Source organism: Primulina tabacum, chromosome 15 (genome assembly GCF_025594145.1).
Source record: "Primulina tabacum isolate GXHZ01 chromosome 15, ASM2559414v2, whole genome shotgun sequence".
Taxonomy (NCBI): Eukaryota; Viridiplantae; Streptophyta; class Magnoliopsida; order Lamiales; family Gesneriaceae; genus Primulina; species Primulina tabacum.
The window spans coordinates 25,522,786-25,535,461 of record NC_134564.1 but is presented as its reverse complement, the minus strand read 5'-3'; the positions used below and the strand labels follow the sequence as shown (position 1 = coordinate 25,535,461).

At 37.7% G+C, this 12,676-nt stretch overlaps 1 protein-coding gene across 1 annotated transcript; it reads left to right on the top strand.

Moving 5' to 3' along the window:
* The first annotated feature begins 2,805 nt into the window (after positions 1–2,805).
* Positions 2,806–8,375, top strand: LOC142526741 (polyprotein of EF-Ts, chloroplastic). The gene is made up of 5 exons (XM_075631301.1): positions 2,806–2,934; positions 3,286–4,990; positions 5,326–5,505; positions 6,043–6,748; positions 7,432–8,375. Exons 2-5 carry the CDS (start codon positions 3,346–3,348, stop codon positions 8,090–8,092), a joined length of 3,192 nt encoding a protein of 1,063 aa, XP_075487416.1. The 5' UTR covers positions 2,806–2,934; positions 3,286–3,345; the 3' UTR covers positions 8,093–8,375.
* The last annotated feature ends 4,301 nt before the right edge of the window (positions 8,376–12,676 follow it).

Below are 12,676 nucleotides of genomic sequence, written 5' to 3'. Positions count from 1 at the left end.
GTAATGGCCGTACCTCGTTGTTCCAATGCCCGTTTCGTTGTGATCCACCAGTTTTTTGCAACGTCATGCAATTGATGTCCGATCAGTTTCACCCTCTTCTCATCAGTATACTCCAAAGATTCGAACATCATTTCAATATCGTCCAACCAACTCTCACATTCCACGGAATTCTCCGTACCCTTCAACGTCGGTGGATAGGAATGACTGAAACCTCTTCAGCAATTTCTCCATAGGAGTAGCTGTCACATTCATGGGAGGATTTGAAGTACTACCCTGTTCTGGTACTCTTCTCGGAGGCATATCTGATAATCAAAAGGATTAGTAATCCCAATGCACAAATATGTTTCAGTCCTCCTCCGATCATCTTACTGCTGATCCAGAATCGGTGCTGATCCATTCTCAATAACACATGTTTTCAAATCAAGTCAGATAAACAGATAAACATGCATTATAAAGCAGTGAGTCATGCTAGCAATCAAAAGCAGGAAAGAAAACCTCAATCTACCCCGCTCACTAGCTCCTATCTCAGTCTCAAGGATCTATCGCTCTGATACCACCTGTTGTGGGGACCCGGACGCTAATCATGTTCTTAATCATCATTGGGACTAATTAACCAATTATAATAAACAGGGTCGAAATTTTTTTTAAAATAATGCGGAACGTAGTGACATAAAAACATATATATACATCTCAGTATATAAAAGTACCAATTCTGTACCCCATACATTTATTTAATTAAGGTTTAACAGCTAATATCAAGTATCCAACCCTATCTCTAATCCAAGTCCGGAGCCGCCACTCTAATCACGATCTCTCTCTTTATCTCCGTGACCCTGAACCTGTCCCACCTGTTGTCATGTACACATACAGACAAGACAACAGCCGGATAATTCCGGTGAGAATATAATCCCAGTATAAATCAACGAAACATGCAATCATATAAACAAATATAAAGCATGTAACAGGTAACAGCAATATGTATCACAATCTGAAACATAACTCATATCAAACTGTCGACCATACTCGTAGCTACACAATTTAGACTAGACTCAATCCTAGTCTAGGGATCCCGGTTTCCAGAAGTTGGCATTCCTATATCGACCAACAGTGATAGAAAAGACTCCAGTTCTATCCACGTCGATAAGGTATCGATCACCAGAAATAGAAAAAGGTCTGATTCTATCCACACCGATATGGTATCGATCACCAGTAATAGAAGGAACTCTAATTCTATCCACACCGATATAATATCGATCACCAGTAATAGAAGAAGCTTCCAATTCTATCCACACCGATACGACATCGATCAACAGTAATAGAAGAAACCCAAATTCTATCCACATCGATAGCCAATCATCCGGTGACAGACTTTGGCACTATCGCCAATACATTATCTTGTGACATCGTGCAATGTGCCCGTGGCGATCCCACCACTATCAGGCACTTCTGTCACAAGATTACTCGTCTAATACCTGCTGTCTATAAATCAAGAGAACAAGTACATCAATCAAATCAACGCAAATATCAATGCAATAAAGTAAAGTATGTGATTTAGGGAAACTCAAGTCTAAACCGACTTAAGTCGATCTCCCGATACCACATTGACTTATACCTTTCGTTTGTAGTCACGGTCTGAAGCAATCTCAGTTCTGAACTCAAGACTGTCTTTGTAGATCTGAAACAATATATTGAGAATCATAATATCAATATTCAATTCTCAATTCAACACTGAATCTGATTAATCCGGATTTAATTCAAATAACAGCATAACGGCACATTCTCAGTATCCCCGTCAATACCATATCAACAGACATCAATTACAAATCATAACCCATATCCGATACAATTTGTAATCCATCCATAATCCAAATCTGTCCGATTTCAGATCAATATAATCAGAAAATCATAACAATTCTATAATCAGTCCGTTTCGTAATCTGACTTCGATTCTATGATGTCTAACCTGTCCAGAACATCATATATGAATTCCATGCAATTCTGACAACATCATAATTTCAAAACATGTCAAAACGTAGTAAAACTTACGTCCAGTTGTAGCCTACGTTGCTAGGAACTCGGTACTGCAGTCAGATTCAAAATCAGACGGACGGATTTTTCACAAAAGGCGTAAGGATTTTTCACAACTTCACAAAGACTTTTCTCGACTCTTTCTCGGAAAAATGAAGGATTTTCGTACGTTTTGTATATATATATATATATACATTCATGCATGTAAAGCAAATGGCGAACTCTACGCGCAACACGTCTCGCGCATATGCGCGAGACCTTCTGGTCTTCGCACATTTCTTCTCGGCAGCTCGCGCATATGCGCGACACCTTCCGCGCATATGCGCGAGACTCTCTGGAGTTGTGATCGAACCTTCACACAGCTCGCGCTGTCGCGCATATGCGCGAGACCTTCTGTCCAATTCGCGCATGTGCGCGTCTCATGTCGCGCATGTGCGCCGATGGTACTGTCCTCGCACATACATTTCCACACGCTACTTCAAATCGTGTCTCGGTTAATCCTTTCATAATCATATCAAATTATAATTCAATAATTACAGATTACTAGGATTAAATTTCCAGGCATTACTACGGGTCAACCCTACCGATATTCACAATAAAAAATAATACTCTCAGCATAAAAACTAATTTTTTTCATGGATGACCCAAATAAGAGATCTTTTTCACAAAATATGATATGTAATATCGTCTCACACAAGTTTTTGCCATCGGGATATCATTGTTGATGTTTTATGAATAATTTGTATTATTTATTAAAATGGAAAACAATAAATAGTATTGATAATGAAAATAATTGGATTGGATATTGATTGCCAAATTTCAATCCTATCCCTTCAAAAACTCTCGACCACACCACCCGTTCCAGCACCTCCTCCGCTTCTGTTCTCTGCCGCTTGTGCCTTTCAGGTGATGCTCCCATGCTCTTCTTTCTTTTCTTACGAACAAATTTACATTTTTTTTATAGTTAAATGAATTGAACTTCTGCCGATTATCGAGGTCAATTTTTTTGTAGTTTTCTTGCCACCATTTTAGTTGAACTGTGATGTTTGTAGTTTGGCTCTCTGTGTCAGAGTACCTAATTATGCCTCTTTCTCAATTTTACTAAGTGGCAGCATAAATTTATCATCCAAGTCTGATTTTAATCATTCCAGATAGTAGTGTGATCTTAGATGTGAATTAATGGCCTTCCCTTGGTTTTTTGTCATAATTTTTGAAAGTTACCTTTCTTAATTTCTGGCTCTTGTGTTAACCTTTCAGGTGATGAAGTTGGTGAATGAGTTATAGTTGGTCATTGGTTCCCTGTCCAGTTCAAGTCAAATGGCTCCGGTACTCCCAAATTCGATCAATATTTCCCTTACAACCGGGAATACCTTTATAACCAAGAGGAACAACTTTATACCCAGATGCAACATCCCTAGAAACTATAACAGCTCACTATTACCTGCTCAAAACTACATTCTACCGTTATCGACATCTTTGAGATTATTTCCCCAGTTTCGAATTGGATTTGGATCACCAACCAAGATTAGAACAACTATTGCACGTGCTACTGGGACTGATGTTGCAGTTGAGGCGGCAGATTTATCTACCGTTGATAGTGATACTGCAGAAGTTACTGGAGAATCTTCTGCCAAATCAAATGACACTCCTGCTCAATCCAAGCGTGCAAGACCTGTTAGAAAGAGTGAGATGACTCCACTGAAGAAAGAACAACTTATTCCTGGAGCAACTTTTACTGGAAAAGTTAGATCTATCCAGCCGTTTGGTGCTTTTGTCGATTTTGGAGCTTATACAGATGGGCTTGTACATGTTTCAAATCTGAGTGATAGCTTTGTGAAGGATGTAGCTAGTGTAGTTGCTGTTGGTCAGGAGGTGACAGTAAGACTAATTGAATCAAACATGGAGACGGGGCGGATATCCTTGTCCATGCGTGAAAGTGATGATGGAAAGCAACAGCAAGATAGTTCTAGACCTACGAGAAAGACCGGTCAAAAATCTAATGAGAGGAAAGATGATGTGAAGAAAAAGTCAAAGTTTGTGAAGGGACAAGATCTTGAAGGGACTGTAAAAAATGTAATCAGATCTGGTTCTTTCATCTCTCTTCCTGATGGGGAGGAAGGATTCCTGCCTACGTCAGAGGAACCAGATGAGGGATTTGGAAGCCTAATGGGTGGTGGTTCTTCATTGGAAATTGGTCAAGAAGTTAACGTTCGAGTATTGCGCATCAGTAGAGGACAGGTAACTTTGACAATGAAAAAGGAAGAAGATGCTGAGGAGTTGGATACCAAGCTCAGCAAGGGTGGTGTAGTACATACAGCAACTAACCCTTTTGTGTTAGCTTTCCGCAGTAACAAAGTCATCTCTGATTTTTTGGATGAAAGAAAAAATGAGGATGGACAAGTTGAGAGTGCTAAGCAGGAACCTATAGGCATTTTGAACAAGGAAGAGGAGCTAGCAACATTCCCTGATAGTCCTCCAAGTGCCGAACTAGAAACTGAAACTTTCAAAGAACTTGAGGCTAGCTCTGTAGCACCGAGCGATGATGGAAGCCGGCCTCCTGAAGATCAGATAACTGAGGAACCGACTCCAATTGAAACAAGAGAAAGTAATGAAGAAGTGGAGATATCTGGAAAAATTTCTGATGACACCTTCTTGTCAGAGATTGTTGAAGAATCTGCAGAGAAAGAAGCTGACGATGCTATTGTAAAAGGTGAAGGGCAAAATCAGGATCCAGATACTTCAGTTCCTTCAGTTACACTAGAAGAATCAGTATTATCTAGTGAAATAACTGATCAGACCTTGTTGTCCGAGAGTACGGGAGAAGTTACGGAGAACAAAACGGATTATGTGACATCAATGAATGAAGATTCTAGTGAGAAACCTGAAAACGCTGTTCCTTTTGCTGCACTGGAGGAAGAAAAGACTGGTGCACCTAGCACCGAGGGAAATTTCACATCCATAGGTTTGCATTTAAACTACGTTGTTTGAATTCCTGGTGATTTGTATTGGGATAATGCTCAGTTGAATGTATGCTCGTTAAAAGTATTCTATGCTAGGAGAACACAGATAAATCCTTTCTGGTGAAAAATATTCAGTATCACCTGGTTCATGTTATCTTAGACTATGAAGGAATTTATGATGATCTCAATGAATAATTAGCATTATGTGGTTCATGTTATCTTGGTGAAGTTCATTTTGAAATTTTCATGTTAGCTAGAATTTTGTTTTGAGTTTCAAAAAACAAAAGGAAAGCTTTGTTCTCTAATAAATGTTCTAAATGTAATGTTCTGTATGCAGAAAGTCAGATTACTACAGAAGTTACTGAAAACCTGGGAGATGATATAACTGCAACTGAAGTGCAATCACATATTTCTGCTGGCGAAGAGGAAGATAAGGAAGCTGTCCATCAGCAAAATGGAAATGTCTCAATTTCTAGTGGCTCGACAGATGCTTCTGAAAATGGAACTACCACAAAAGGTTTTTACTTCCTTTTTAATTCATTCTCAAGGACATTTTTTTATTCCTTTTTAGGGTGGGTATGTGATTTAAACCATGATCTCTCTCGCAGTGGAAGCGACCTATAGCTACAAACCATATTAGTTAGTGAACATTCACACATCGTCAAGTTCTATTATTCCGCATTGGCAATATTGAAAGGTCTTCTGTGCAACTTTGAATTGAAAATTTTAGTCTTATGTGATGGTAATATCATGACACAAGGCAGCGAATAAGAAACTCATTGACTTCAGGTCTTGAGCATGATGCAGCATGATAAAAAAAGAAAAATGTGTATCTGGTGTGCGAGCTACGCCAACTGTGTTAATTCACGAGTTTCTGAGTAGAACTAAAGGAGATTTGTAGTCTGATGCTTTGTCATTAGTTGTCACATTGCGTTGCTTGGTAAAATGGAGATGATTATGTAGTACTCGGTATTCAATAGTTTCTTATTTCTTTGGTGTCTCTCTCAAGGTGCTTTGTCTTCTCGTACTTAGATCTAACTATGCCTTGTTGCAGCTGCTATATCTCCTGCTCAAGTCAAGCAATTGCGTGAGGAAACAGGAGCTGGAATGATGGACTGTAAGAAAGCTCTGTCAGAAACTGGAGGAGACATGGTTAGAGCTCAGGAATACTTGCGGAAGAAAGGTTTAGCAAGTGCAGATAAGAAATCTAGTAGGGCCACAGCGGAAGGAAGAATTGGTTCATATATCCATGATAGTAGGATTGGTGTCCTGATAGAGGTGAATTGTGAGACAGATTTTGTTGCTCGAGGTGACATTTTCAAGGAATTGGTCGAGGACTTGGCAATGCAAGTGGCGGCATGTCCTCAAGTACAATATCTTAACACTGAAGATGTTCCTAAAGAGATTGTTGATAATGAGAGAGAATTAGAAATGCAAAGGGAAGATCTGTTATCAAAGCCGGAGCAGATTAGATCCAAGATTGTTGATGGGCGGATAAAGAAGAGAGTGGAGGATATGGCCTTACTGGAGCAACCTTTTATCAAAGATGATAAGATACCGGTGAAGGACTGGGTGAAGCAAACAGTTTCAACGATTGGAGAGAATATACAAGTGAAGAGATTTGTGCGCTACAACCTGGGCGAAGGATTGGAAAAAAAGAGCCAAGATTTTGCTGCGGAGGTTGCTGCTCAAACTGCAGAAAAACCTGCAACCACATCCATAAAACAAGAGCCCGCTGCTGTTTCTGAAACCACTGAAACGTAAGCAGATGTGAAAAATAAATGTCATTCCTGCAATTCTTCGGGCAATTTATTTGTTTTTATTGAGCATGAAATAAGATGGGAACATCATAAAGGCCATGATGACTAGCTAGCTAAGGATAATTACGATCGTGATTGCACCTTTGTTTCTTAATCTGCATATTGATCCTACGACTTACCATTAAACCACTTATTCCTTGACTAGATGCTTGATTAGACCATCAAGAAGTTCATTCCTTTACCCAGTTTGACTTATATCTACGTTGGATTTCTATTTTTCTATATAAACGACATTCAAGAACTACAAAATTCAAACAGATTCAGTTCTTATTGATAATGTGATGTAATCTGACGATCTTCTCTCCTCTTTTCGTTTCCTTTACTAATAATACTGAATCCAAGGACGGTTAATAATTTATGGGAGGAGTAAAAGGAATTAGTTTTCGGTTAAAAGGATGAAAACAGAGATTGCTGCTTGAATTCTATTTGCCTAGCTTGATCAAATGTGCTAAATCATGTAGCTATAAAAGATTTTTGGGCTGCTAATTTATGATCACATGGTAAAACCATGAATATTTGTTACTTTGCGTACCTCGGAAAATGATGCAGTTTTTCATCCTTTTATAGTTGAATTACATGTTTTCTCAGTGTATAATGGTTTATGTGCCTAATTGCATGTACAGTCCACCAAAAGCCATGGTTTCAGCTACACTTGTGAAACAACTGCGAGAAGAAACTGGAGCTGGAATGATGGATTGCAAGAAAGCTCTAGCGGAAACTGGAGGAGACCTCGAGAAGGCACAAGAGTACCTAAGAAAGAAGGGCCTTTCAACTGCAGACAAAAGATCTAGCCGACTTGCGTCTGAGGGAAGAATTGGGTCTTATATTCATGATTCTCGTATTGGTGTTTTAATCGAAGTAAATTGTGAAACTGACTTTGTTGGTAGAAGTCAGAACTTCAAAGAACTTGTTGATGATCTTGCAATGCAAGTTGTGGCTTCTCCACAAGTGCAGTACGTATCCATTGAAGATATCCCAGAAAGCATTGTTAATGACGAGAAGCAATTGGAGATGCAAAGAGAAGACCTTCAGTCTAAGCCCGAGAACATAAGAGAGAAGATTGTTGAGGGAAGAATCCTTAAAAGGCTTGGGGAGCTCGCTCTTTTAGAGCAGCCCTTCATAAAAAATGATAGTTTGTTTGTGAAAGACTTGGTAAAGCAGACTGTTGCAGCTCTCGGGGAGAACATTAAAGTCAGGCGGTTTGTCCGTTTCACTCTGGGTGAGGTCGGTGCCGCAAAGTCGGTAAATGAAGCTGAAGCTACTGTTGAAAACACAGTTGCATAAAAATTAGGACGTGGTTAAGTGGCAAGACTATTTTTACAATGAAGAGATGCATGATTTTATATTGGAATGCTCCAGCATGAAGCAATCAGTCTGTTTTGAGGTACTTCAGATTATGACGTTCGAGAAGAAGTCTCTGAGTTGGATACTTTTGTACGATTATTAACTACAGATTTTGTGGCCATCACACTTGCTTTCATCAGGTTTTACATGTTTACTAATTATAGACTCCAGCTAAATTTTGCAAGTTGATTCGTGTCTTTGTGATGGACCCTTGTGTTGTTTTGATGTGTTTTTGTTTGTTGTCTTAAAAAATTTGAAGCTGATAAATGACTTTAAGAACGGATATTAAACGACTTGCAAAATGGATGTATTTAAATATTATTTAATTGTATGGTGTATTTGAAATTCAGTTGCATTTAATATAATCGAATAAGTCAATGAATTTCAAATTTGTATTTTGAATCCCTTGATTCCAAATACATCCCAAGTTTTTTTTATTAGCACTTCAGAAAATCTTGATTAGTATGTTTTAGTTTGTTAATAATGTGTGTATGTTTAATATTTAAAATACACTATAGACACATAATTAGATATGTCAAAATGGGTTAACGGAGTTGACTTAGACAAATTTTTTTGTCGTGTTGGGAAATTAGCAACTCAACCTACCTATGTAACGAGGCTAACCTAGTCAATTTTGAGTGTAATTTAGCAGGTTGGTGCGGGTCAATCTGTAGCCCAACACTAGACGGGTGGCCATTCTCCGGTTCGGAAATTATCAACCCAACTCGCCTAATTTACATGGAGGGACGAGCCGATCATACAAGCTTAGTTCATTTTGTTATCTCTAATTAGTGTTATTTACATTATTTTTCGTTATTTGCACTCCACTTGTGAATGAATTTTACACGTATAGTGTAAAGAACATAAAATGAAATGCAAATAACATTGTACATAAATAAACTATTTTGAACAATGACCATCCGATCAATTCTACGAGGGAAAATTATTCAAGTACATGTACTGATGTGCATCAATTGTTTGACAAGTTGAGCCTTAGATGCTAAATGAGTCTGTCTTCAAAGGATGATTTATTACACTGACTACAATTTAAATGCAAATTAGACTTTTAAGACTTCCCAACCTTGCTTTAGAGTAGACTTTCAGAGAGGAAAACTTGAAGGAGACTAGCTCCAACAAGTACAACAGATTCCAAATTTGCCTTGTGGACTGCTCTTCTGCCCATTGCTTCATTAACTGCACCAACAAATACAATAAAATAAATAAATACAATAAAATAATTATGCATAAATTATTTAGACGTCCTATGATTCAAATCCTAACAATTTAATGTTTAGAATTTAATTACCTTTGGCTTTCAAAATGCTTAACTCCAATTATTTAGAGATTAGCGGATATAACTCTTCTTGTATTTTTCTACAAATGATCAAATGAAGTAACATCGTTTTTCGATCTTCTAATCAAATTAACGATTGAAACCTATGCTCGTCATCTAATTTTCACTAGAAAACTAGAACAGATTTACGATGAGATCGATCATTGGAAGAAGGCAGCAGTTCGACAGCAGCAGATAGAGGTGGTGTGGAAGTGATCGGTCTAGACTTGCTAGATTCACAATTAAAGTGATCAAGTCTTTTTTGATTCCTAATCCAAGGTGGCCGAAACATTCTTTTTCATCATCCAATCAAGTAACTCTGGCTTTTAATTGATTATTGATCACCAATCAATATGGCCAAGAATTTTAATTTTAAACTTTTTTTTTAATCTTCAATATGGCCGAGAATTGTATATGTTTCTCCAATCAATATGGCCGAGTTGTCAAAGGTGTGAGAGAATCTCAAAATATCTACCTTTTATTCTTGTGTTGGGTATTTTTATTGAAACGAACTCGATTTTTTCCTCTAATCTTAAATCATAAATTCTAAATTATTGAATAAAATAATTTAACATAATAATATGTTTTTAATGCATGTGAATGTATATGTATTATTTGATATCCATGTTTAGAACGTGTTGAATGTTTAGACTCACTATGTTTGTATGATGCATGTTTGGATGATTTATTGGAGGTGCTGACGCTTGAGTGGATCGAGTGCAACAGTACACACCCGAGGGCCTTTATGTTTCCGCACTAGCTAGATAGATAAATGATTTAAAGATTATGTTAATAATTTTTATTAGAGATATTTTTATGATTAATTTTATTCTTAGCCGATCTTTTTAAAAGGTCGATTTAGGAATTTTGGTTAGTCGATGAATTAGGAATTTATTTTATGTACTTGAGATTTAAATTGTTAAATTATTATGATTCATTATTATGTTAAATTATTTTATTTAGTAATTTAGAATTTATGATTTAAGATTAGAAAAAAAATCGAGGTCGTTTCAGTTGGTATCAGAGTCAAGATTTTCTCCAAAAGGTTGTGTACTGTCACTTCGAGAAGCTCAAGAAGTCACGCCTCAAATATGTGAGTTTTTACTGCTTCATATTTTATATATGCTAAAATTATTTTAAATGCTTATATGATGCATGACATAAATGATAGTTGCATGTTACATGAAAAAAATGATTAAATGCATGTTGGTTACGTGGTTGGACCACGTGTACAGAGATGCCTCCTAGAAAGATTTTGCGTAGGACTGATGAGGTTAGACAGGAGGAGAATATTCCACAGCCTCACCTGGTCAGGATGCAAGTGCCCGTGTGCTAGCCAGTATGGCCCGTTTCTTTGAGCAACATGTAGGTGATGGAGCGAGGGTTAGACCAGAGGCAGCTTATGAGCGTTTTAGGAGGATGCAGCCCGATGAGTTTCATGGCACTACTGATCCATTCGTTGCTAAGGGATGGATTCGATCTTGAGAGATGATTTTTCGCTACATGGACATGGCGGACGCTGACCGAGTTCGCTGTACCATTTATCTGTTGAATGGCGATGCTTCCTTATGGTGGGAGGGAGCGGAGCGAGGAGTGAATATGGCGACATTGACTTGGGAGGAGTTCAAGAGGGTATTCTATGACAAGTACTTCACATCTGATGTTCGTTCTAGGCTTAAGAGGGAGTTTACGAGTCTCCTTCATGGGGAATGGTCTATTGCTGAATTGGTGCAGAAGTTTGATAGGGGCTGTCACTTTGTGCCCTTGATTGCCAACGATGCTGCTGAAAAATTACGACACTTCCTAGATGGTTTGAAGCCGACTATCCGTCGTGATGTGATGCTCAGCGATCCTACTGACTACACTACTGCAGTTGCCAAAGCTTTTAGAGCCGAGTAGTCACACAAGGACACTGATTGGGAGTTGCAGCGAACGAGGAATCGTGCTCAGCAAGCTAGTCAGAGTAACAAGAAGCCTTATGCGGGACCACAAAAACAACAAGAACCACCAAAACCACAAGGGCAACCACCTAGAAGGGAACATTCCGAAGGCTGATGAGAAACCACTGTACAAGGAAATCAATCGTCCACACTATGGCAAGTGCATGTGAAGCACTTACAAGTGCTTCAAATGCGGAGATTTGGGACACAAGGCTAAGGATTGCCCAACGTTCTAGAAACCCACTACTGGAAGGGTCTATGTGGTGCAAGCTGCAGAGTATGAGACAAAGCCGACACTACACTAATTTCGAGGTAACCTGGCTGTTTAACATTTTTTCGATGCATTTCTTGCATGAAATGTTAAATTTGGTTATGGGAATTGTTTGGCATATTGAAGAACTTAGAAGAATAGGGTGCATGCACTATTTGAGCCGGATTTTGGAGTCGACTTTGAGAAATTTTTGGGTTAGAATTGTAATTTTCAAGATTTTGAGGACCGAATCGAAGAATAAGATTTAAGTTAGATGTTAAGTTTGATGTGGATAAGAGAACCTAAGGTTTGCAATCATCAAGTCAAGGAAAATTTCGAGGACGAAATTCTATTTAAGGGAGGGAGAATTGTAACGTCCGAAAAACCAACATACGTAAACCACATGCATTCAAAATTATTTTAATTACTCAATTGTTTTATTTAATTGTTTTTAAATGCTTGCATGATATTTTATTATATGATTATATGTATAATTGCATGATTAAAGGATTATATGACATGATTATATGAAATTAAGGATTTTACCCGAATATACAATAATAGGCAGGGGAAAGGAGATCGGAGACGACCAAGACAAGAATATTTATTTTTCGTTAAATAATGGCAAGGCTTTCTAATATGATTAAAAATGATTTAAATTTTCTGAAAATGTAGGAGTTCGAATTATTTTACGAGTCGAGCTTGATTTTTCCCGGGAAGCCGATTTTGGGCAAACAAAGAGTTTTAAAAGATCAAAAATATTATTTTATGAAAATTAATTTTATAAAATTTTATGTTTTAATTAATTAAGTGTTATCGGGCCCAATTTATTTAATTTAAATAGGCCCAATTACCCTTAAGTTGCAAGCCCAAAACCAAAGCTCATTTAACTTGCAAATTAAATTATAAATATGCTACCTAGATCCTTGAAACCTCATAATTCCTCATATCAGCAGCCGAAATACACATATTCACACACACACAAATTTCGAAAAAATAAA